At 41.6% G+C, this 27500-nt stretch overlaps 1 protein-coding gene across 1 annotated transcript in view; it reads left to right on the top strand.

The window, feature by feature from the left end:
* The window catches only part of LOC138032206 (uncharacterized), a 124286-nt gene that overhangs the window by 89511 nt on the left and 7275 nt on the right, over window positions 1–27500 (top strand). Inside the window, exons 14-17 of the mRNA XM_068879824.1 lie at window positions 24305–24415; window positions 26186–26364; window positions 26789–26911; window positions 27024–27094. Of these exons, the coding sequence (XP_068735925.1) occupies window positions 24305–24415; window positions 26186–26364; window positions 26789–26911; window positions 27024–27094 (484 nt within the window). The remainder of the gene's footprint in view (window positions 1–24304; window positions 24416–26185; window positions 26365–26788; window positions 26912–27023; window positions 27095–27500) is intronic.

A 27500-nucleotide genomic window follows, 5' to 3' on the forward strand; every position in this document is an offset into this window, starting at 1 on the left:
TCTCTGCGCCTTTGTATCTATCATAGCTCAAGTTCCCGTTGCTCCTGATCCTGCCGTTTGTTTTTTTCTGGGTCTTCGGTTGTATTCAGTCCCCCTTTTTATGTTCCTGTTCAGCTTATGTTCTCTGTTTTGTTCTTTAGTCATTTTGCTTCTTAGGGCTTTGTTTACTATGTTTGCGTTTGTCTTTGCTTTTGCGCTTGAAGTTTGCTTTTCGTTCCTGTGCACGTGCCTCTTTGTTTCTAGCTTTCGTTTTGCTATTTTGGTTGGGCCTCTGATTTTAGCTCGGGTTTATTTGTTTGGTTCGCTACTCGTTCAGTGCTTTATTATTTCGTTTTCTTTCCACCCTTTTGTTTCGGCTGTTATTGTTTTGTATTCTTATTTTTAGCACAAGTTGGCATTGTTTGCTACCGCATGTTTCTCCTCTTTCCCATGGGAATTGGTTTTGGCGTCCTTTTGCGCTCGCCCTGCTTTTTCATTTTGCAGGGATATATTTACTTTTATTCTCCTCTCCTTTTGGTTTTTTGTTCTCGTATAATGTCTTTGCTCTTTTGGTTTTGCAACTTGCAGCATCCTTTCGTCGCGTTGATATTTTAGGGTACGTAAAGGGGAAAAACGAATTGTTTAAGGATTCAAAGGGAGATAGATTTACCATAAGGAGAAAGCCAACGAAGAATGAAGGAAAAAAAGGACGGGAAAGTTAGAGGAAGAAAGGAAAAAATAAGCGGAGGATTGAAAGAAAGAAGGGAAGAATGAAAAAGACAGAAGGAAAGAGGGTAAAGGAAAACGTAAGAGAGAAAGAAACAAAGGATAAGTGAATATATGAAAAAAAAAAGAAAAAGAGGAGGAAAAAGAAAGAATGGAAATGAAAGGAAGAAAGATGGAAGGCAAGAAAGGAGGAAAGAAAGAAAGAAAGAAAGAAAGAAAGAAAGAAAGAAAGAAGGAAAGAAGGAAAGAAGGAAAGAAGGAAAGAAGGAAAGAAGGAAAGAAAGAAGGAAAGAAGGAAAGAAGGAAAGAAAGAAATAAAGAAAGAAAGAAAGAAAGACAGAAGGAAAGACAGAAGAGAGGAAAGGAAGAGAGCAGGAGAGTAAGAGGGAAAGAGTGAAAGAGGGAAAGAGTAGGCAAGAGGTAAGACATTTTGGAGGGATGGGGATTAGCTACAACGAGGCCAGAAAAGTCTTGTGCCTAAACTCGCGTTTTTTCATTAGTTTCCTTAGCATTTAAATAAGATTTTGGAAAAGGTTAGGCAACTTCAGCAAACGTTGGATGCTTCTAAGGTGGACCATGCCCTTGAGACGGTTAAGCGCCTTGCCAGCAGGCCAGCCAAAAGACCTCATCGGTCCGTTTGCACTTTTGGCTAGCCTTGAGCAACTGGCGGACTGTGCTAGAGTTTCCTGCCATGTTGACCGAAAGAAGTTTGAGGCCATATTTAAGCAGTGCTGTCCTCTGGTAAATTCTCCCAACATGACACGTGTCGTAATCCATTTGCTGGGCGATAAGGAAGATAAGGCCGTCTCCCAGCAGATCTGTAAGATTCTCAAGTCTAGCCCTATGCAGCCGGCTTACTTCCCTTCACCGCAGGCGTTTCCTTCTGGACCTCCTTTTGGTGGCTTTTCTGGTACGCACTGAGCTTAATGTTAGAACACAATCAACACACTTCCCGACAATGCCATACTTTTCACGCTTGACGTCACTTCTCTTAATATCAACATCCGTCACAGTGAAGGTATTGAGGCTTGCCGCTTTTTCCTTCGCAAACGCAACGATAAGCACATCCCCACGGAAACTCTTTGTGACCTCATACAGATCATCCTCAACATGAACAATTTTACATTTAACAACAAGCACTACCTACAGAAACATGGGACTGCTATGGGCACCAAAATGACTCCTTCATTTGCCAACCTTTTTCTTGCCAAATTCGAACATGACGCGCTCACTAACGCACTGTATCTACCTCATACATGGTTCAGATTTCTGGACGATATTTTCGTTATTTGGACTGAAGGTTCAGATAAACTGAAACTATTTGTCGATTGGCTCAATAACCTTCATCCCACCATTAAATTCACTTGTTTGCATTCCCTCAAAAATATTCCATTCCTTGATGTGATGGTCTCACTCAAGGATGGTCTCATAGAAACCGACCTTTACACTAAACCTACTGACAAACATCAATATTTACTTATCTCCTCATGCCACCCCACCCACACTAAACGTTCCATTCCGACAATGACACTTACAAACAACGCTGTAAGGAACTTATGGACTACCTCGTCAATCGAGGTTACGAACTTAATTTCCTTCAAACCCAGATACGACGTGCTTCTGACATTTCTCGGAACGACGCTCTTAAACCCAAACCTAAACAACAGACAGACACTGTTCCGTTCGTCATTACCTATAATCCTGCTTTACCTAACATCCCGTATAATTCACAAACACTCTAACGTGCTTTATTCATCTGGTCGTTGTAAAAATGTTTTTACTAATCTCCCTTTAGTAGCCTACCGGCGTTGTAAAAACATTAGTGACATTCTAGTTAGAGCTAAATTGCCGGAACCTACTAACACCGACCAATCTAGGTCTCCATCCGGCTCGTTTCGGTGCAATAAAACTAGTTGCACCGCCTGTCCTTTTATTGAGGATGGCCATAATCAATATACTTTTATAGTACTGGACAAACCTTTAAAATCAAATCACATATTACTTGTGAAACCTCTAACGTTATTTACATGATTCAGTGCACTAAATGTAATCTTCAGTACATCGGAGAGACCAAACGTCGTCTTAAAGACCGTTTCAATGAACATAGGAACATGATCGTCATGTGGGCCAGCTACAATTACCTCCGGGGGCACATTCTCGTTGATCTAATCTTCAGCTAGCGCTGGCTGCTGCTTTCATAGCCTGCTCTCTTCTGGTCTCTCTCGGTTATTTTATTGGCTTCAGCAAATGCGTCATTTTTCCCCGAGCAATAGTTCGTTTTTTGGGTTTCCTGTGTGATTCGGATCTCCACGTTTTCGTTCTCCCAAACGAAGAAAAGGAGAAGTTTGCTAGCTTGCATTAGTCAATCATCTCCCGGGGCAGTGCTTCGATTAAATCCCTCCAACGTTTGGCATGGCAGGGAGGATAATTTCGTTTTGCATAGCTGACCCAGCGACTAACCTTTATGCCCGTGAGATTTACCTTCCTATCGCCAAAGCAATACGTTCTTCTCGCCCTATTAACGTAGCGGACGACCTTAGAGCCAAAATCGAATATTGGCGCTTCCTCGGTAGATGGGATCACAGCTTGCCTTGGTCGAATGAGAGGCACATGGTGGTTAAGTTGTGCAGTGATGGGCTCTGTTCGCTTGGGGCGCCGCTGTCGAGTCCCCTGGTGGTCTGCCTCTTAGAGTGTCAGGGTCGGTAGAGTGACTGCGACAGGGACAAGCCCATCGCCGCTGAAGAGACTCTTGCTTTTGCGTTTACCATTCAATTGGCGAGCGCCATTCTCCGGAATTGTCGTCTTGATGCGCATGTTGATTGTATGGCCCTTATCCAGTCCTGGAGACTCAAGGTGGGAAAAGCACGCACTGAAGATTTTGCATCATACCATTCTCAAGCAAAACGTCTCTTTGGAACTCAAGTACGTTCTCTCGGCCTATAATCCAGCTGACGGCCTTTCAAAAATCCTTTTGAATAGGGATTGCATGTTGGCTTCGGCTAGATGACTTGTGCTAGAGTCGCTTTTTGGCCCTCACTCCTTTTGATTTGATGGCTTTCGATGTTAACGCTCACCGCGACTCTTCTGGAGCGTCTGTAAAGAACTTCACCCCGTTCGCCTCATCCGCTTCGCAAATAATCAATCTTTTCGCGCAGTACGTCTCCTGTCCTGAAAATGTGTATGTGTTTCCCCCGTTTGTCTTGTTGGGTCCAGTGCTCCATTTTCTTACGGAAGTTCAGTTTACGATTGATGTGCCTAAGCTTACTGCCATCCCGTAATGGTAGCCAATGCTGAAAGCCAGAGCTACACCCTGTTTCTTTGGGCCACAAGGGTGATTTGGGGGTGTTACTCTTTCCTGATGCGCAAGGTTCTTTTCGCACTCGCCCGTCGCGTTGGGACTTGCTCGCTTTTAGGGTTGTCCCTAATCCTAAATCTTTTTCCCCCTTGACTATTCGCCCAAGGATATGGAAACCAGCGGCGCCTTGCCCGGAATGTGCTAACTTGAATGACAATGACTTCAACTTCTGCCAAAGATGTGGGTCCCCTAACGAAGTCTTACCTGTTGATGGTTCCCGAGTAAGACTGGATATTGGTCTCGCCGCCACCAATCGTAGACTCGAACATTTACAGGGAAAAAAGTCTGGCAAGAGTTTCGAGCTTCAGAAGTCCGCATTGCCCAAGTTGCTCTCTAGCTTTTTGTTGTCTCTTTCGGTTGCTAAACCTTTGGCCTTGGAATCTTCTGATATTTTGAAGATTTTGATTTGGGAAGACAAGTTCGGAAAGACTGTTGTTCATGATATCACGTGCCCTGAGCTTTGTCAGCGTCAGCGAAAGACTTGTCTTTGTGCGAAGGGTTTAGCTGCCGGGACTTTGTACAGCCTCTTGGGAAAGATCCGTGCTATTTTTATCCAGGAAAGGTTGGGGAGCGATTGGGACGATCGCCTGGATACTAGCAATCCAGCCTCGCACCCATCTATTAAAGGGTACTTTAAGAGTGTCAGGGAAGCGCAGGCGCAAGCTCGCGTGCAACCCTATAAGGCTGTTCCCCTTTCTGAGGGTAGGCTTGTAGCGATAGCAAAGCATATTTTGTCAAGGTTTAAGAACTGCGATACTCCTCCCAATTTGTAAGGAGGGGTTTGGCTTTCTTTTCTATTGATTTTTATGCTAGAAATCGTTCGCCGGATTTTTCGTACAAAGTAGGGATAATAAAACTATTATTCCACTCACGCTTGTTAGATATGAGGTGACTACAGCCAATTCAGCGCTACGCGTCTCGTTGGCTATCTATTATCTCATATCCAACGTGCGCTCGTAGAATAAATGTTCAAAAATGCTGTAGGAACAATAACTCTTTGCTCTTGGTCAAAAAAGGCTTGTAAACAGCGAACATCGCTATTGTGAATAGAAAAAAGGAAGGAAACATTAAGGAAGGAAGGAACGAGCCCTAAGCATCAAACCTTATTCACCACACTAGATGACTAGAAGATGCTCACTTCCATTTCTTTGCAGGTCTTGCCATTGTTGATATAACACTTCAGATTGTGCTAGACGAGGAAAACAGAGACAGCAGTTCGCTTTTGAAATTAAAGTACAACATCGAAAGGATGGTATGAACAAAATAAAAAACATCTAGAATAGAGAGGCTAATCGCTGTACTCTTCAATATTTGAAGTATGGGCAAATCATAGACAAAACCCAGAAGATATAGACGCTGCTAAGACCAAGAAGATCATGAAGCGTAATAAAAACACTAAGAAAATCGACACTCGGTATAAAACCTTTGTTTCACCACGTTTGTGAGCTTTTACTTAACTTGTCAAGATTTTTAAAGAATTTGCGACATTTTTAAAATTATGAAACATGTGTTAATGTTATAATTATCATCATTGAGGAAGTGTTTAAAAAATCCGTTATATCCTTGGTTTGCACTTGACGTCATTGGCGGCCATGTTGGTGTACTGAACAACAGCGAAAATTGGCTCAATTATTATGCAAAATGCGAGCGACATCTTGCTTTTATTTTGTACACCACCATGGCCGTCTAATCGGGCAGGGTAGTACCTCTTGTTGAACGCTATATTTCATTGGCTGTAAAGTGTCGTACTTCCTATTGTTTTCTGTGCGAAATCCTTTGTTATCTTTGTTGGTTCTATTGTTCTTTTGGCCAATCCTGAAACCCGTTCAATGAGATACGACACAACCCGTCTAATCATGCGAGTTTAGACCAAGAATAATGCAAAACATGCATAACTATCACCAGGTGGCAAGAATCAAGATAGATTAATTGTTATTACAGGGACACTGTCACGGTGTGCGCATGCTCGTGCGGTCACTCGAATTTAAAGTGCACCTAAGCTCAAAGAATTTTCTTTGCAAAAGTGAAATGTCTAACATGTATTTTACCTTTGCTTCTCTATATTTTACTTTTAATGGACCTAATGAGGTACGAGAGAGGTATGGATCTATTCCTTCGATGACGTCAACAACTAATTTACATTGCCAAAGTTCTTTCTAAACTATCATGCAAAGTAGTTTTGCCGTCATCGAAGGAATAGGCCCATGCCTCTCACTGCCTCGGCCGTGGGACAAACTATTGATCAGACGCCTTCAAATGAGGCTACTGCATGATATATAATTTTCTTTTTCTTTTTTAGATAAATGCTGAATTTAACAAGTCCTCTGATTTGAAGGTCTATAGCTATAGAATAAAGAATTTCAGGTAATGGGCCTCTTAACTGAGAAAACGGAGATAGGGAATTGGTATACCAGTAGTATGTGACAGATGCTTGGGCGAAATTATTCAAAATAGCGACCACTGGGCATAATTCAAGATGCCAGCCATGAGCCTTGGGGTGTTAATGAGATGCACGTCACGAAGGTGTACGAGGAGTTCGAGAAGGAGCTGGTCAAACCGGTTTTGGACACACCCAAGATGGCGGCATTGATGTAATGAGATTTTTAATAAATAATTTGGTATGAATGTTTAATGAGGTTGTAAGAGAGATACGTGTTCTGTTCTTCTGTTGGGTGTCTGCCCAACCAGCTTGGTGGTATCACTAAAAGAACAATAGGAATGTGGTAAAGATGATGTCATCACGGACCAATGAGAAGGCACCGACGTCCTTATTCTTTCACTTAGTTGGAAAACAGGGCAAAAGGGGTTTCTCTCACACCCGACCACTAAAAAATATTCAAAATGGCACCTTACCCTCATTACGTCAGACATTTATTCATTCACTCAATACATAAATAAATATGAAATAAAACTAACAACTAAGTGGTATTATACATCAATTCAACCACGCATGTATTCAATTGAAAAACAATTGATTTCATTGACACAAATCGGTGCATACGTAACTGTAACAAAATGAAATTAACATTTATTAAGTTATAACGGGATTCAGGAAGTGTAATAGAACATGACGCCAGTATCTTGGTCAACTTGTTCAAAGTCTCTTTCTATGAAAGGTTTTTCAATTGTTCCTTTTATGAAAGCGTTTTGTCTTTGCAGCTTGGGTCAAAAGAATCGTTTGGTTGTTGCTGGTATCTGTTCTTGAGTAGCTGCTTTGTAAAATTTACATTCTTGGCGATGAGCAACATAGTTAGGCTCCTCCTCCTCGACCCATTAGAAATATTGGAAACTATCCTTTCTACGGCAACTAAGAAAGGCCTGAACCCATTTTTTCAGATCTGGACACCCTAATGATTGGCACCTCGCCGTTCTGACACAACGGTAGCTCACCAACCCCACCCAATTGTACTTTGTAGTCAGGAATCACTTTCTCGTGTAGACATTGATGATAATCATGAATACATTGTTGCACCGATGTTGTCCTTTCTTGACGTAGCCCTCTTGCAGTCAAGACACCAATAATTTTTACCCAGAAAGGTAGAGACTGACGTGATGTGGCCAAAGTGGTCGTTGTAATGATATAGGACACTTTGTTTTTTCTCGTTTTGGACACTCGTAAACAATGGCGTTTAAGTGTTCAGCGGAGAGGATAACAATTTGGTAGGCTGGGATAACTTCTTGTCGGCCCATATCCGTGACCAGGGCACGAGCCAAACAGAGGTTATCTTCGTTTTTGATGTGAACGTATCGCTTGTTGTCAAGAAATTTGGATAATTTGAAGCCATAATGTTTCTTTTTCATGTCGCTACTCCGTCTTACAGCATCCCAACATGCACTAGGTGAACACTCTTGCCAGCCTCTAGATCAACATTTTTGTGCGATTGAAGAACACGTTGCACTTCTGACATAATTCTTTCAACGTTCAATTCGTTTCGGCGCATGAAGGGTAACGAGATGGGATCGGCAAGAGAACGACTTTGGAGCACAAAACGAACGAGATCATTGTCATACATGTTTCTAGTCATTTCTCCAACCATTGAATGGAATGTTTGTCCAAGCTGATCCATAAGCGAAGTTCCGTGGGACTGACGATCAAGTGTGAGGGGGTAGTCAGTGCCTGATGTATCCAACTTTTTATATTTACTTTTTGCGTCGCTATTCCTCAGAGGGTATAATGCTTTTCGGATTTCCACCTGTTTTTTCCACTGACTACCTCCGCACACTTGATCGTCAGTCCCACGGAACTTCGCTTATGGATCAGCTTGGGCAAATATTCCATCGTTTTATTTCGGACCATGCATCGCTTATTTGCAAGCTACTTCATGTTTAACCAGCTGTAACTGCTAATGTGGTCACTTACAGGAAACTTCAATCAGTGGACATGGATTCACTCAAAAATGATTTAGCTGCCTCTGAACTATGCCAAAAACAGCCTGAAGAATTATCTAATTTCGCTCCGGAGGGAGTTGACGCGCTTTTATGTAACTATAACGCTACTTTGTCCAGAATGATCAATCGTCATGCGCCATTAAAGGAGAAGACTTTGATGGCTAGGCCAAGGGTGCCTTGGTACAACACTGATATAGATAACGCTAAACGAATACAAAGGAAAGCTGAGCGAAGATGGAGAAAAACCAAATTGTTGTCAGATCTGATTATCTTTAAGTCTAAGAAAAACCACGAGACTTATCTCATGAATCAGGCTAGACAAGTGTTTTATACTAAGTTTATAGATGAGAATAGTGTTCATAAAGGAAGGCTATTTCAAGCCATCAAGAGATTCCTTGCGAGAACGGATGAGTTATCTTTTCCTGACTATCATGAAAAAATGGCCCTTGCTAATGACATCAATGATTTTTTTGTACGTAAGATTACCAGAATCCGTGCAGACATTGATGCTACTGACGTGGATGATTTAGTACCCACTGAATCAGGAGTAGGAGATCTTTGCACATGTTTATCTTTAAGCTCCTTCTACCCTCTTACTGAAAGTGATGTAAGTGCTCTCATCAAGAAGTCAGCTAAGAAGTCTTGCCTAATGGACCCTATGCCAACATCACTGGTCGTCGGTTGTCTCGATGTTCTCCTTCCTGTCATCACGCGCATAGTGAATTCACCGCTGTCCTCAGGCTACTTCCCGGCTTAGTGGAAGGAAGCCCTTGTGTGTCCTCTCTTAAAGAAGGCTGGCCTTGGTCCGGTATTCAAGAACTTACGACCCGTGAGTAATCTTCAATTTCTATCAAAACTGACAGAACGCGCTGTATTTGACCAAACATACAATCGAATGATGGATCTTGGCCTACATCCTCTGTTTCAGTCTGCATGTAGAAAAGGAGATTCAGGTGCAGGTCGTTCTGCTGGACTAACAACGGGTTGAGGATTAGTAAGGGCAACTGGTTCCATTACAGGTATCTACTTTGGTGGCTGTGTCAGTTCTTCCTTTGACTGAGATGCCCCTGGTTCAGGATCTATGAACCTTTTCACATGGCCAACCTTCCTCTTTAGCAGGGTTTCACCACGCTCAATGATCACCAGATCACCTCTCTTGGAAACTACGCTATACGGTTCCGGATCATACGTTGCAGACAACCTGTTCTGTTTCTGCTTCATTAATAGCACCTTGTCTCCTTCTGACACATCAGAGTCAGCATCTCTCTTGTTTGCGCTTTCAGCAGCTCGCTGTTTCCGTCCAGCATCCTGATCTCGTGCCTGCTGATCTGTGGTATCAGATCTCTCCTCCTCCTCCTCCTCGTCAGTACTTTCAAACTCGGGCATCTTGGTTCGGATCGTCCTTCCATACAAAAGCTCTGCAGAGCTGATACCAGTCCTAGTGTGTGGTGTCGACCTGTAGGCCAGAAAATATTTCTGTAACTCTCTTTGCCATGGTTTTCCTTCAGTATGAGCCACGCGCATTGCTATAAGCAGTGACTTGTTCTGCCGTTCTACCTCCCCGTTTGCTCTAGGCCATAAATAGTCCTCTTATGCTTGATTCCCAGCTCATCCAGGAATTCCTCCATCTAATGGCTTACTAAGTTTGATCCATTGTTTGTCCGCAGTGTCTCAGGGATTCCATGATGGGTGAAATGCTTCTCAAGGCACTTGATGATGCTACTGCTAGATGTGTTCCGTACTACATCCACCTCTATCTATCTACTGTCATAATCAACAGTGACAAGAAGGCTCTCTCCTGGCGGTAGTGGACCCATCAGGTCTATTGCAAGGTCTCTCCATGGCTTGGATGGCATGGTTGTTGTTTTAACCAGCGGTGTAGTGGTAACAGGAGTCACAGCCTGACATCCAAGGCACTCCTTGCAATGTCTTTCAACCACAGAATTCATTTTTGGCCACCACACTTTACTTCGGGGACGATCTTTTGTCTTCACAATCCCCTGATGCGCCTCATGTGCTGACTCTAGAACCCTCTCACGCAGGCTCAATATCACAATGATCCGCATACCTCTCATAACCAGTCTTCCGATCACTGCAATTTCATCACGTAGCAACTTGTAGGGGTTTGGAGCAGTGGACCTGTTCCCTGTCTTCCAACACTTGCGGATGGTTGAGAGTTCCTCATCCTCAGCGGACGCTCTCTCTATCTCTCTGGTTGTCATCGCACGTGGGGTTGCACTGATTGCCAGCATTCTCACATATTCTTCCTTTACGTTATTACACTGTGATGAAGTGGGTATCTTCGTCAAACGACTTAGACAGTCAGCAATGTTCTGGCCTGAGGGTACATACCGCACTGTGTACTTGAAAGGCATTAAACGCAGTACCCATCTCTCAACCCTGGCCGATAGTTTGGACTTTGGTCCATAGATAACCTCCAAAGCTTTACAGTCAGGAACAAGCTGAAATCACTCTAGCCCTAATAGATAAAGACTGAACCTCTCACAACCCCAAACAACTGCCAATGCCTCTTTTTCTGTTTGGCTATAGCAACTTTCAACCTCGCTTAAGCTGCGGCTGGCAAATGCAACTGCTCTCTTCACTCCCTGCTGCTCTTGTACAAGGATAGCCCCAGCTCCAACTGGGCTTGCGTCAGTGACCACCTCCGTCGGAGCATTTTTGTCATAAAAAGCCATCATTGATGCCTCCACCAATTGCCTCTTCAATGCCTCAAACGCTTCGTTTTCCTCCTTGCCCCACTTCCATTTGGTGTCCTGTCGTGTCAATTTTCGTAGTGGTTCCGCTGTGGTTGCAAAATTTGGTAGGAGCCTTGAGCTGAAGGTGATGAGGCCCAGAAAACTCCTCAGCTCAGCAACAGTAGTGGGGGGCTCTGTTTCACGAACAGCTCTGACCTTTTCCTCCGTTGGTCCCACGCCCTGCTTATTTAAAAGCAGTGCCATAAAGACAATCTGATTCATTTCAATCTTGCACGTATCCTTGTTGAGGGTCAAGTTCCTCTCTTGCAAACGGTGTAGCAATGTCATAAGATTTCTGTCACGCTCCTCTGTCGTTTTCCCGTGAACAGCAATGTCATCAGCTATATTGGTGGCCCCAGGGCAGTCAGCAATTGTCTGCCTTTCAATGTTCTGATACTGTTCAGGAGCACTGTTCGCACCAAAACTCAGCCTCTTGTAACGAAACAGTGAATCACCAGCTGAAAATGTCGTGATATCCCTGGATGCTTCTTCGATATCAATTTGATGAAAACCCATGTTCATCTCTAGCTTGGTGAAAACTGTGCTTCCATTCATTTCTTCCAACACCTCGTCCACTGTGGGAATGGGTTACATCTCCCTTTGAATGGCCTCATTTACGCACCTCATGACAACACATATCCGCACTTTATCTTTGTTTGACTTTCTCGAGTTATCCACAAGAGTGTTTATCTGTTTTAATGATAATGTATATCAAGGAGATGATGACCATATTAGGAAACATGACTCACAATGACGACAACGGAAAGAAATACGCCACAAGTGTACATATTTAATAAGTAAAAACAATAGATTATAAGAAGAAAGGGAGTAATGATATACGCACTTATCTCGACAATTTGAGCAATTGTCTGTTATGTAATATAAAAAAAACACAGCAGCAGTGTTTTATCGGGTTTAAAACACGAGGCGTAGCCGAGTGTTTTTATACCCGATAAACACTGCTGTGATTTTTTGAACGGCTTCAAAAACATTCCACAAAAAGCGTTTCCCTTGGGAGTCCGAACAAAGGTTCAAATGGAGCTCTTTACAGCTGTGTGCTTAGTTACCTGGCCTTTAAATGAAATTGAGGCTAGTGTTAACCTTGTTATGATACAGACCCCCCTCCTTTTCTTATGTTAATGATGTTGTTGTCATGCTAATTAGTAAGAACTTACATAAGAAAAGCAGTGAGGTTTTTATCAAAACAAAGTCAACTCCAGCCTCGCTTTGATTCATAGGCCAGGGAACTAAGCACACAACTGTAAAATGGTATATTGTGAGGGTAAGATATCAGCATACAAGACCTTATAAGCGGCATGGTAATTTAAAGCACGTTTGTTTTTTCCCTTCAGTCCTTATTATTTGTTGCCGATGGTTGAATGAGGTTGGTTAAAAATCCTGCGTAAGAAAAAGTTCAGAGAATTGAAAACTGCCGATGAAGGGAAAGCACTTTTGGAAAAATCCGTTCCAAAATCAACACGATATGTCACAAAGTGGTCTTTTAATATTTCGCACTGTGGCAAAATGCAGGGCTGAACAAACAAGCAGTGAACGAAGAAGCAGAGTTCGAACATGGTCAACATGACGGCAGAGTCGTTGAATTTTTGGGTTGACAAAATTTGTTAAGAAGTTTGGAAGGAATATCCAAGTAGTATCCACCCAGAAGTTTGTAATGGCTGAAATTTCGATGAAAATGATTAGGGCTATTCATAAAGATTGATTGCAGATTGCACCCCGCACTCCCCTGAAACTAAAATCCAAGCCGCCACCGGGCTTTTCAGAATGATTATAGATTACCAGGTGAAGAGGTTCATACACGTGACGTTTTATCGATGTTTAGATAGGCAGTTAGCCTCATGAATTATTGATGAAAAATTCGGGTGGTTCCAACAGGATTCGAGCCCATTACCTCTGCGATGCCCGTTCAATGCTCTACCAACTAAGCTATGAAGCCACTCAGTTGAGAACATGCTCATGCGTTCCCATTATAGGACTCGATGAAAGAAATGTATGTATTCTACAAATGTAGATATGTATAATATATACATTTCCTACAATAGATTTTCTCTGTCTACACGTGCGTTTCAGTTTTACTACAAAACGGTAACGCGAAATGACCAAATGCAAATTAACGTTTTGTGGAGATCCTGAACGCCGGAAGATAACGTTTTCGTATTTCGTCTTCTCTTAAGGGCCGTTGATATCCGTTTCATTTCACCTATTTACAAAAGCTTAGGGTTAATGTTAGGGTTTTTGTTATTAGGCGAGGGTGCGGTTTACTGGTTAGATCTACTTCTGACGTAGGTTTGGGGAATGACTTTTTGTAATGTTAATTGCATATTTTCCTGAAATAGGTGATGTAAAGCTATGGAAAACGGCTGGGGACACTTCTTAGCATTTATTATTTAGAACGCATATCCGATTATCATGTCATCCTGGACAAATCTGAAACTGCTTCAATGTGTCTGTATGTGTTATATTTATTTTTTAGGAACGATGATTTGCAGGCAGATTTATTAATCTCAGTCATGATAAATGCCAATACGACGACAAAATCTGAAGCTGTTGGCCGCTTGATCGAAGGGCTTCGTCCATCAAAAGTCTTAGGAATAACTTCCATATTTGTCGTAGGTGAGTGTTGCTAGGTAGTCAATCAATGAATCAACTAAATTATGGAGACAGTACAAATTTCAACATTTAATTGGTTTTGTTCATATGCAAATCCTATCCAAAGAAACTATTATAAGAATTAAATGCTGGTAAAGTAGCGATAACAACTAATCAACATTCGGTGACTGGTGATCAGACCAGTTACCATCTACGTAATAGTGCTACAGATCTGACACTTCCTAAACCGATGAGAGAGTGGGCTGGCCCTCCGGCCAATACGGCGCGTCCCCTAGGTGAATGATAGAGGAACTCCCTGATCATCCTGGAGGTAGTCCAAAGGTGGATTGCTGAAGGGTAAGTTGGGGTATCTGTGGAATGACCAATACACAGGCGCGGACCAAGAGGGACCCAGTGGGCGGGAGCATAACCGGCTTACCCTCTCGTCAGGGAACATAAATATGATGTGTGGAGGAGCTGGGGCCCCGTTGGCTGCAGTATGTATGACCCACCAGCGTGTGGATATGCTCTGCTGCTCAGCAACCCCAGTGTGAACTATGGGTTAAATAATCAGGCAGACCGGGTTTGTTAGCTGGGCAAAGGCAACCGGTTTAGGAGATGGGTGCTCCAAACTCAAAACCTCCACACTGTCCAGCCGACAGAGGGCTAACTATTCACTCCGGTGCTATTTACATGTTACCGAAATGAGCATTACTGATCATTATGACTTGCTGAGACCATCTCTCTGTGGTACGCCATGTATGACAGGCGCTGTTGAAGGCCAAGAGGAAGACACCGTCCTGAAGAGGAAGTTGCTTCGGCAACGAAGTTCGGCTTCGAAGTTCGGCTTCGAAGTTGGGCTGTTCGAATCATGAGACAGACAGGAAAGTTAAAAGAGCTGTGCGATGAAGCCTCCAGGTATAGGCTGGACATAGTGGGTGTCCAAGAAGTTAGATGGGGTGGCCAAGGCAAGCTAAGGACAACTGGTGGAATGACATTCATTTATTCTGGGAGGGTATCTGAAGACCACGGCAAGGGTGTTGGCCTCTTGCTTTCTCCAGCAGCTGCAAGAGCTCTTGTGAGCTATCAGTGCATTTCAGATCGCCTACTTACCACAAGAATCAACTGTAGAATCATCCGAATGACTATCATTGTTTGTTACGCACCAACCGATTTTGCAGAGGTAGTGGAGAAAGATCAATTTTACCAATCCTTTGAAGATGTGCTACAGAGGGCTCACGCACATGATCTGCAGGTAGTCTTTGGAGATTTCAATGCACGTGTGGGTCAAATGAGAAAAAGCTTTCAGCTGTTTCTTGGTCCTCATGCTCTTACCCGGTCCCTCGAATAACAATGGGAAGGAGCCTTTTAGATACATGTGCTTCTAATAACCTTGTCATTGGAGGAAGCCTGTTCCCGCACAGGTTGATTCACAACTACACTTGGACCAGTAATGCCGGCACACGTCCAAGAGCTCAATTAGATCGTGTGGTCATCAACAGATGGTGGCGAAGTTCTTTGCTTGACTGCCGCACGTGTAGGGGAGCAGACATTGGAAGTGACCACGAGCTTCTTGTTGCCAAACTAAGAATCAAGCTGGCCAGTGCAAACAGGCCAAAGGTAACTAGCATATTGGATGTGGAAAAACTGAAAGACGAAAGCTACCTGAAGGAATCTTGGTGCGATCTTGGTGGGATGCGGTTAAGGGTGCGGCAGAGAATACTATTGGTTCAAGAAAGAAGAGACATAGAGCCTGGATATCTAAGACTACTGAGTCCCTGGTGCTGGAAAGAAAGAAAGCCAACGCTTCGAATGACCAGTTTGCAAGTAGAAGTCAGCTTGAGAAATATCATACTTTAGATAGGCAGGTGAAAGACAGTGCAAGGAACGACAAGCAGAAGTGGATGGATGCCATTGGTGCTGATATGGAGACGGAGGCTCAGAGAGGGGAACATCGGCAACTGTATCAGTTGGTAAAGCGGCTGTCTGCAAAATTCCCTGCAGATGCGCCAGGGGGAGGATGGTACACCTCTCGGGGACAGGGAAGAAGGGAAGGCACGATGGGCAAGCTATTTTCAAGATCTTTTTAACCTTCCCCTACCCCAGAGGAGGCTTTATAGAACTGGCCGTATTGGGGATCTTCTTGAGCTTTCACTAAATCCTCCCACCAGAGTAGAGGTAGAGAAAGGTATTCACAAGCCTAAGAACAATAAAGCCCGGGGCCTAGACTGGATTATAACGGAGATGATAAAACCAGCTCCAACGGAAATAACATCAAGCCTGCATCAACTACTGCTAAAAATCTGGGAAGACGAAGTTGTTCCGGAGGACTGCACCAAGGGCCTGATTTGTACTATCTTCAAGGGGATCGGTCCACATGCAGCAATTACCGTGGTGTCTCCCTTCTATCTGTTCCTGGCAACGTCTTTGGGCATATCATCTCGGACAGAATACAAGGAGGCATAGAGAAAAAGCTCCGAAGTTGGCCTCACTATGTCTAAATGTAAGACCAAAACCATGTGATTTGGAGAAACAGAATCAGTCATTCGTCTAGATGGTGAACGCGTCTATGCTGTCAACCACTTTCGTTATCTGGGCTCTGAAGTCATGCCACCGGGCCGACTAGATGAAGAATTTAGGACCAGGATTGGGCGTGCCTCTGCGGCATTCGGACAGCTTTCTAAGATCTGGAGTAGCAAAGCTAGTTTAAAGACCAAACTGCACATTTACAATGCCGTTGTAATATCTACATTGCTCTGTGGATCCGAAACATGAGCGACCACTAACACCGAAGAAAAGAAACTGGATGTTTTCGACAGCCGATGCCTTTGCCATATCCTACGAATAAAGTGGTTCTACCTTGTAAGGAGCACTGCAGTCAGGGAAAGAACAGGTCAGATTCCAGTATCTTTTCTCCTTAAGACTAGAAGACTACGATGATTTGGCCATGTCAGCCGGATGGCTCAGAAAAGACTTCCCAAAGCCCTATCACAATGGAGGCCTGAAAAGAAGAGGAAGGTGCCGCACCCGGTGGATCGATGCGGTTGAACGTAATGCAAAACTAGCCGGAATAGATCACGATTTGGAGTCAATGGCAGCTAGCAAGGCGCAATGGCGGGACATGCTCGCACCATTGGTGTCTTAGCACCACGTCGCAAAGATGATGAGATGATGAAGTACAATGGCGCGAAGATTTGGGACGAACTCCCAAACGAAGCAAAGTTAGCGGAGTCGTTAATGTTTTTTTATTTAAGACATGCACTAGATTAAAAAGTAATAGATCCCAACTGGTTAACTCACTGTTGTACAAAATTCAAATCTCCCGGGATTAAGATTCTTTGTGTATTGTATTTGCATGGTAATGTAGCATTCATGTTTAAATGATATGGAAATACCTGAAACAAAACCTTTTATTCCCAAAGGTTTGCATTGGGTACAACATTGAGTTAGCCCTTTAGGTCTACTGGGCTATGCCATGCTATATTCCATCGAATAAGGAACGCTCTAGTGGTACTTATCACTGAAACATTCAACCAATCAGTTCGCACTGAATATTCGGAAGCTGTGAACGCGCGTTACACGTTTCAACCCTTATGGGTTTCTGATTGTACTGAATAGAGCTTTTTACAGTTGCGGTATGTGCTTAGTTACCTGGCCTTTAAATGAAAGTGAGGCTGAAGTTGACCTTGTTATGATGCAAACCTCCCTGCCTTTCTTATGTTACTGATGTTGTTCTCATGCTAATTAGTTGAGATTTACCTAAGAAAAGCAGTGAGGTTTCTATCAAAACAAGGTTAATTCTAGTCTCACTTTCATCCACAGTCCAGATAACTAAGCACACAAATGAAAAACGGTCTATTAGTGGTCTCAAGGCATCCGTTCGATTTTGTTGATCAGCGATGTTGAAATCGTTTGCTCCCTCCTTTCAACCGCGTTGAAACATGTTGAATCGATGTTGAATGAGTTTGAAAGCGTATAAACGTTGCTTCAACAACCATTCAACATTTCTTTTATTATCGCGAATGTTGAATGAAGTTGAAGCCGTTTGCCCCCCTCCCCTCCCTCTTTCAACATTGTTGGTTATGAGCGTGTGCACTAATCGGTCTCTCGATGACGTATCCATGTCCATATCCATAGTAACATCAGCGGCTGCAGCCTGCGACTGACTACAAGGCCTCTCGTGAGCTTTGTTAAATCAAATGTTGATCGGATGTGTTGAAACCGTTTGCCCACCACAACAGTCAACATTGTGCAACATCATTCAACAAAATCGAACAGATCTTGAAGCAAATGTTGAAGCCGATTGCCCGGACCTTTAGTATTATACTGGCCATCTATTATTAGTCTTAGAGTTAATGGTCTTAGTCTCTGCTTTTTAGACACATCCTCCATGGAAATCAGCCTACAGTTGCTAGGGCTAGCATGTTTATTTGTATAGGTAATCGCATGGGGCCGAGTAAAATTAAGGATTAATATCACGCGTGTTTTCAGAAGTTGCTGAAATTGCCCTCGTCGCTGCGCGACTCGGGCAATTTCAGCAACTTCTGAAAACACAAGTGATATTAATCCTTAATTTTACGAGGACCCATTGCGATTACTTGTTAATAACAAAGAGGGCAAAATTTTCTTAACACTGAGGCACCTCGAAAAACAGACAGCTAAGCGGAAACACTCGTTCGCTCGGAAGCAAAACAACTGACAAACAGACAAGCAAGTCAACTTGTTCTTTGCGTCCAAAACGAGTATAGATGATTGTTATTTACATCCACTCGAGAGGAAAATACGAGTTTCATTCGTGAACAACTGTAACAACGATTAAACCAAATGTTAAGCTTCAATTTATTTTATTCACCTGTGCTGTAGAGGTTTTTACCACTTGCAAATACGCAGCCGTAAACATAGCAAACGGTTTGTCCAAAGAAATCCACCAAATTTGAGCTACTTGTTCCTCCCGTCAATGGCAAATTGTTCTGTGACCTTTTTTGTTGAGCTGCAAGATGCCCTTGACGAAAGGAATCATTTTGTTTTTCAACCACACAATCCCGCTACGCCAGGCGCCATGTAAGTCGATCCAAGTTTTAAGCTTTTCATGAAAAAAATATTTTGCCCTTCTTCTTGTCACTCGAAAATTCAAATTCCAGATCATCTTTTAAAGCTAGTTCTTAATCTTTATGCCTTTTTTGACGAATGCAGCGCGAATTAAAAGACAAACTTCGATGAAGACGAAGTTGTTTTGCTCAAACAGAAGAAACCAACTGAATGTGGAAGACGTACGTTCAGCCAATCAGGAGCGAGAATTTTTGGCGCTCGACCAATCGTGAGCGAGTAATTTTGCCCTCTTCTCAAGCAAAATTAAGAAAAAAATACTCTCTTCATTGACCAATCAGCATTCAGTGATTTTGCCCTCTTTGTTATTAGGATCTAAATAAAGAATAACCTACCTATCTGGTTATTTCTAAAGGGCTAGTTTTGCTTAAGAGGGTGGGTACACAATGTGAACCAGCCAGCTATGCGAGCCATGAGTTAAATATAATTTAGACCTAACCCTAATATATTTTTAGACTTTAGATTTAATATTCTAAAGCTAAGCGAAGTGAAATTGATTTAACGTACGTTGCAGGTATGGCTCGTATGGGTCGAGGATTTAGTTACTTTTTTACTTACCTAGGGCAGAGGTTGGTCTAATTTGTTTGTATACAACTTGAATTAGTTTCTGAATCAATTTGGTACGATTTCTTCGCTCTTTGAACAGGAAAACCACAACCTCCTGAAAACTTAAGAGCAGCAGATGTTCAGAAGTCGTATTTCGTATTGACCTGGCAACAGCCTAAATATGGTAGATATTACCAGATAGACAACTTCACTATTGAGCAAAAGAAAGGAACGGCCGCTAGCTTCAAAGTTCTAGAGACTCTACCCTATACACAAACAAGGATAAATGTCAAAGACCTCGAACCCGCCACAGAGTACACTATGCGACTATGGAGTAACAACAAGTATGGAAGATCAAGTGCCATTCTGTTGAAACAAAGCACACTACCAGGCAAGTCAACTTGCATCTTGAACAATGGAATATCAACTGACCATACGTATGAAATATAAATCTGCATAATGCATACTCCTCACAATGTATCACAAGTTGCCTTCTTTAGCCTCAAGGTGATTCCCTAGTATTGCACTGCGCATCCTGTTCTGCGCATAAAACAGTGTAAGCCCCGTTCGTATTCAGGCATGGCTAAGAGGCTTTATGGTCAAATTTCATGGCTCTTTGTCTCACAAGTCTCAACGGATATTTCTAAACAAAACAATGTTTAAATTTAACCATAAAGACTCGTACCAATGTGTGAATATTGATATATCGAACGTGGCCAAAAACATTTCAAAATGCCGGCCTTTCGTGAGGGAAAGCTCGCTAGAAAGAAGAATGGCCGTTTTCAGAGCACAGCAGTAAAGAGCAAAACAACAAACGTTTTGGACTCTCACAAAACAAAAAGTCGAGTGATAGCCTTGATAATGCTAAAGATGATGTAAGTCCGACTGTGAAAGTGAAACCGCGCTATCGGGGAGACGTGTTGTCGAGGGGTCGAGCTTGGTTTGCTTTCTGTTTTCTCCTAAACGAGGTTGGTGACCTATCTTTTTTTTGGCATAATTTTATTCTCTTACTCATCTTCTTTGCGCTGTAAAAAAATTACAAAAAATTTACGTAACTAAAAAAAAGTTACAGGAAAGATAGTATTCGTAGCCATCACTCGTGGACACAAAATTGTCTCCTCGAGATCACGCACCCGAAGAACATTTGTAGTCAGTGCCTTTTCAAGACTTGTGCCTGTGCCATAAAACAAACATTAAATTATTCCTTTTGAGCAACACAATTCACCTGTTTTGTTATTTCAAGAATTACGTCAAAGCTGTGCTTCCTGTTCGTGCAAAACGTAGCCTGAACCGATGGAATAAACTTGTCCTTGATAGATGAAGGCGCAATGATTAAATGAGTAACTTGAGCAAGTTATGTCTCTCAAACGAGCTTGGTGACCTACTTTTTTAATTGCACATTTCGAGTCACCATAATATAGGGAACAATCGAGAAAAGTTTTAAAAAAATCTTACGACAACTTCTATTACTAAGGAATCACCTTAAAGCGTCATGTCATCACATTTTGGATTCACAGTTAGGGAATCACTTTGTACGTGACGCGAACTCCGAGTAACGTGAATTTGGAGAGAGATTTATCATCACGTTTACGTGAAACGGCAAACGTCGGCTGGCTGTTTCACGTTTCACGTTTCACGTTTCATGGAAAGTAGAGAGAAGGTTGTGTGACTTTAGCTTCGCGTGACCCACAGCAACTCGAGTATTTAGTTACTAAAAAGCAAAAACAAAAACTCGGAGTCTTTTTAAACATTTTTTTGCAGAAAAAGACGCTACATTAAATGAAAAATCTTACCTGTCAAATTTTGAGAGTTTCGATGAAAATGTTTTCTCGGTCAACAGAGAGTCAACGTGACTTCCATGAAGAAAATTGCGGCAAGCAGTCAGTTAGGAAAATCTAAAACTATGAAACCTAATTTTTCCTCCTTACCGGAATACCTTCACGTAGAAATGGCAATAGACCTTTTGGGGACAAACTGTATTCGAACTAGATAAATTTAACCTTTTTTTCTCTCAGTCGTGTATAACAAAGATTTCAATCATCAAACCGATTTCAAAATTATAAAACCAAACCCCAACTTATACCCAAGACATGAAGAAATTTGACCCCTTAACATCCCATAATATTTTCATGGAAACAAACCGATCCAAGATGGCCACAGTATCGCAAAAGGTTATATTCTCAGTGGTGGCCCCGAAATCAACTCCATGAGCAGACCAGATGCGACAGATAATCAAGCTCTTCACAATCTCTCTTTGTATTACGCTACACTCAGGCTGCTCCAGTTCTCTGTATTCACGAATTTCTACACTCGGATGAACTTGAAAAAATGAACTATTTTTTCGAATATGAAAAATCTCATCTCAAAAGCAATGTTCATCTCTACACCCAACTTCTTCCCGCCAGTTATAAATTACGTTATTGCATGGTTAATTTGATTTTTAACATCCACCTTACAGATCAACTGACCGCTGAATTTTTGCTCTCTACAGATAAATTCCTTCTGAAATTGATGCTGACTATCGTGTTGCCATTTAGCTTAGCCGTTCTCTTTATCACGATTGTCTGCAGTAAGTTTGGACCAACTTGCAAATGTAAAGTTGAGGATAAGCATCAGAGTGAGGTACGTAAGGAATCAAGAGGTCTCCGATTCCGAGAACAATCTTCGAAATATATCAATTAGTTATAACTGTAAATAATGTAATTATAATAATTTTAATTATTATTTTTAATTATTTATAATAACTTATAATTATAATTAAAACAACAGTATATTTTGCGAATATATGATAATTATACATCTGGAATTCAGAAAAATGTTCAAATGAGATCAGTAGTATAGCAGCTCTCGTAACCTGCTATTGTTTGGTATTGTAGGCAGCTTCTATTGCTTTTAAGTCAAAGCCATCGTTTCAATTGTTTAATCTTTTGTTTTGGGCTAGGGAAGCGAGCCAATCACATTATACGTTACGAGAGCTGCTATGCTACGTCACCCGATGGGATTGGAGTTTCATTTAGTCATCAAATAACCACTGATTCTGTTATTAATATTTGACGCACTTCTCGTGGCATGAACAATGCTTCTTCCCAAAAAAAAAAAGCTTAAAATGGTAGTATCTGGAAATCTGGTGAAACGGAAATGACGCACTGCTCATGTACCGGATTATGCAGTGTCCTCGACTACCTAAGCAATAGTGAGCTGATCATATGGTATGACCATTGTGTAGCTGATTATGTATCGATTACATGACGGTACATTACAAAGCCGGTTATGTACTCCATTTTAGACGATCATGTAGCGATTATGTAGGCGATCGTGTTACGGATTATGTTGCCGATTATGTAGCCGATTATTCGCCAATAATAGAGAGACGTGTGTGCTTTCTTCTCAAGGGCAAAGTTATTACTTTGGAATTTGTTTTACAACACTCAATTCAAAACCACTCTAAATGACGATACAAATTTTCCAATTAAACAGCTTTTGCAATAAACATCCAAGCACTTTAGTGCTTGTTGTAAAGGACGAAAATACCTTTTTTAACCTTTTAGGTAGAGTTGACTTTAAAAGGAGGCTGGAACGAGTTTCCAAGATCGCATATTCAACTCGAAGTGAAGTTGGGGCAGGGTGCTTTTGGAGAAGTTTATAGAGGAGAGCTGAAGAATGAGACGGAAATCATAGCTTGTGCAGTAAAAAAGCTTAAAGGTAGGGCCCTGACCTTATCTGCATACAAACTTTTTAAAGTGCTGCTATCATCAAAAAGTTACTTCCTTTTTTCAACAGATTTTGATAGTGTCTTTGCTTAACGCCTGACTGGAAAATCTTGAACTTTGATTTTTATCCAAGGGCTGTTTACTTTGAGGGTGGATTGAGTTGTGGATTGCTCGGTCCCCTATTACTCAAGTTCAAAACTGACCGGTTGGACCTCAGAGGGTTGGATCTGGGGAAAGCGACCTCATTTACTCACTACCTTAAAAGTTCAGCTTGTAAATGCAGCTTATTGTAAAACACAACTTTAAAAGTCTGAAAGCTCGAAACTCACGTGCTCCATTTTAATTCAGACGCATTCACACGCATTGCATTCAAGATTTTAAAGTTAGTAATGGCGGACCATTAAATAGGGAAATTCCAGTTAAAATAACTTGAACAAGTGTCTTTTTTAAATCAAGGGTAAAATTTGGTTAACATACTTTTGAGTTCTAAAGACAAAGAAGAATTGATTTTTTAATAATAGTAGGACTTTAACTTTGGGCCAAAGCTTAGAAATTGGCCAAGAGTGATTTTTAAAGTGGGAAGCGAGGATGACGACTATCACTCATTTATCTGATGGCTGACCACCTGGAAGCTTAGAAACAAGTTTCGCAACTACCTTAATGTTGGTCCTTCTCGATCACTCACTCCGCTGACAGCAGACGGTTACTAAAACATCCCGCCATTGCCTAAGCGAACCGAGGACTACTGTAGCTTTTCTACACAAACAGAATCTAGCCGGAATACAGACTTTGTATTGACTAAAAACCACGGATTACAGAGCAAAACGAATAACATAAATATATGAAGACGGTAGTTTCTAAAGAACCTGTTGTGCTGCGTCAGTGGCGAAGTAGTATACAAAAATTTGGTTTTATCAACGGAGTTGATAATGTAAATTGGCCACCGTACAGAGATTCTAAAAGCTAAAGCTAAAGCTGTACGGTGGCCAATTTACATTATCAACTCTGTTGATAAAACCAAATCTTTTTTAACATAAATATAGATAAGACATCTCAAGTCATACTGGCAATCTTTACGGAGCGCCATGTTCTTGCTTTTCGCTAACAACCTTCTTTCATTTCAATGACAGAGGGTGCCACCGAGCTAGAAAGACGAGACCTCATAAACGAACTGAACATTATGGTGACAGTTGGTGAACATCCTAATATTGTCAGTCTTTTGGGGGCATGTACGGCAGGAGGTAAGAATTTGTTCGTAGAGCCATCTTAAGTTTACAGCACAAACTAGCTGGACAGGCAAACTCTAACACAAATTTTTCTATTAGTACCACAAAAAGACAGACAATTAAATAAAACAACGGTTAAAGGAAACCTCCAGTGCTTCTTAAGATTATCTTTAAACTGGACGAAATGTTTGGAATCAATTTTTTTTTTCAAAAAAGTGTTTGTAACAGAAAAAATGAATTTTACAATCACTTGTTTACGGGCGCCGCCATCTTGAATATTTATGACGTGTTTCGGTTCCCTCCTCTGACACAAGAGCTCTTGTTTAGTGGTAATAAGGCAACCGTATAACATGTCTCAGTAAGTACTTTAAGATCTATGACGCAGTCATGAACGAGAATGCCCCAAAACAACAATATCATTGGTTAAGGACGTTGCCTACTATTTTTATTGCGCATACGTTCTGCGCATCTTGAGATACTCGGATTTCCTATCGGCGGTGCTTATTAATACAGGGATGTTTTTGCGCGGTTCAAAACCATGTGGAGAAAGCAGAACTTTGCAAGTGCTCTTGGTATCCAAATAGAAAATTGGGGGTAACCATGCATTTTTCAGAGATAATTAAACTTCAGTTTGGAATAGGACGCCATACATTGCTCTGTATTTTAAAGCTTTTTACAAATATTGTTGATTTATTATCTTCGAAAAATGCGTGGTTACCCCCACTTTTCTTTATGGATTTAAATAACACTTGTTAAAATCTGTTTTTCCCGCATAGTCAGTAAACCGCGCAAAAATACCTTTGAATTAGTAGGAACCGTCCTTAAAAGAGGAAAAGAATCGTGCTGCACGCGAGTCACGCATTTTAGCACATATTCATGCGGTACTCTGCACAGCAACGACGTGAAATCACCAGATTTGAGATTTTGTTCGACAACGCGAGGGTACAGATGTGAATATTACATTCTCTAATTTTACTCTGAAACCGCTCGTACCAATTTATTTTTAGGATGGGTCGTCCACATTGTACGACGTGAGCGAGGTGGAATCATCGCGAAAAACTTACGATATCGCAAATTTATATTTTGAAAGACAAGCGTTATCTTTGAAAATTGATTGTAAACGTTATTCTATGTGGGCCAAAGTTATCTTTTTGTTGGAGGGAAGGTTCCCTTTAAAGCAGTCGATCAAATGTAAGGCAAATTCATGAACAGCGCCAAGCGCATGTAAATCTTAATGGAGGCGAGAAACTTACAATTTAGCGCATTTCCGAGTTGCAGTTTTCCTCTGTTTCAGAGAGAGCCTTGATGAGCAACCTTTAAAAAGAAAATGAGTTTGATTTGCTCGAAAAGTTCGTGTGTCATCTTCATTCAATACTTTCGCACCAAAACTCGCTCTGAAACTTGAGATTCGGAAATGGGCTATCGGTTTTACTCTAAATTCTGACTGGCTGATAATGTGGCGCGAGATTTTGAGCTAATAAGTTTCCTTAATTACAGAAGCCACTCTTAATAATAGTGAAGTAGAGGAAAGTGCATCCTCTTAATTCTAAAAAGCTCTTGTTACAAAACGGACGTAATTTTGATATTATTTGCATCATGAAATTTAAATAATAATTTGCGGCCTTTCGTTCAATCAGCGTGCACTCGCAAATTTTCATCTTCTTATTTTACATGTGATGAATGTTAACGTTAATCATATTATTGACAATGTGAGTCCAATCGTTTGGCCTTTCGTTTGTCTAAATATTTAGCAACTATTGACTTCGTTGTATTCATTCCAACTAGAGCCGATACTGGTAGTTGTGCGCTTAGCGGAGAACGGTTGCTTGTTGGATCGTCTGAGGGAAAATCGCAAAAATCCTTACGTCAATGTTGGAGATAAAAAAGCGACTTTTACTGAAACCGATAAAGTCAAGATCGCACGAGACGTGGCCAGTGGGATGTTGCACCTTTCAAGCAAAGTGGTAAATGTTTATCAAATTATTCTAACGTCTAAATTTCAGACGGCTTTTACTTACAAGCGATCAAATTAATGTGGTTATGCTTCATATATTATGTGTCTTTAAACATCTTTATACATATCAAGAGTGAATTTACGGTCTTGAGCCAGCATAGTAACAAATGGACTTACTTTTAAATACACTTTTACGCGCAAAAACAACAATTATAGGCCACCAATCAGGAGAAGCCATGTCCCGCGTGACTGCTTCTGCCATGTTTTTTTAGGGAATGGCAACTAATTTTGGCGAGAATAGGTATTCTAAAAAGAGACTCATCTGTGACTGTGTTGAGGAGTCCACACATGCCATAACAACACTCTTATTTAATTTACTCTTGTATATATCCATTGTCTTTCATTGACTTTTCCTTTCTCTAATTGATTCGCAGTGTGTTCATAGGGACCTCGCTGCACGAAATGTGCTTCTTGGCAAGAATAATGTTGCCATGGTATCTGACTTTGGCTTGTCACGTGACATTTACGAGAGTGGTGCATACGAGCAAATGTCTGGGGTATGAGAATGAAAACTTGAATTAAAGTAGAACTTGAGAGCCTCGATTGCTTTCACATCACCAGCTTGTCGATTAATATGTTATCGAGAACCTTATCTTTTAACTTCTATAGGGTAGGCTACCAGTTCGCTGGATGGCGTTGGAATCTATAGAGGATTATACTTATAATGTCAAGACTGACGTGTGAGTTTCATAGAGGTGTTAAAGATAAATTTGTATCCACTCACTCATATTACTGTTTATATCTGTATTCGTCGTATTAGTTTTGTGTAGAAGGCGAGCGGGGGGTGGCAAAAGGCGAGCCCTGATTATACCCCTCGAGGCATGTTCACTCTCTCGCTTTCTCCGAATGGCGAGTGGCAGCAAAGTTACATCCAATTACGCACTGCTTGTTAGAAGCTTTCCTTGCATCAATGATCTTCCAGTAAACATACAAAAAAATTTAAACGGGAGATCAAACTGAAACCCTCAAAAGGACATAAAGTTACACCCAAGTCCATGGATAGGAAGATTTTGCAGTGTAGAAGCACAATGGTGTAGCGGTCGGCGCTTCCAACTCCCGACCCCTGAGTCACAGGTTCGAGACCTA

Source organism: Montipora capricornis, chromosome 14, assembly GCF_036669925.1.
Source record: "Montipora capricornis isolate CH-2021 chromosome 14, ASM3666992v2, whole genome shotgun sequence".
NCBI classification, from domain to species: Eukaryota; Metazoa; Cnidaria; class Anthozoa; order Scleractinia; family Acroporidae; genus Montipora; species Montipora capricornis.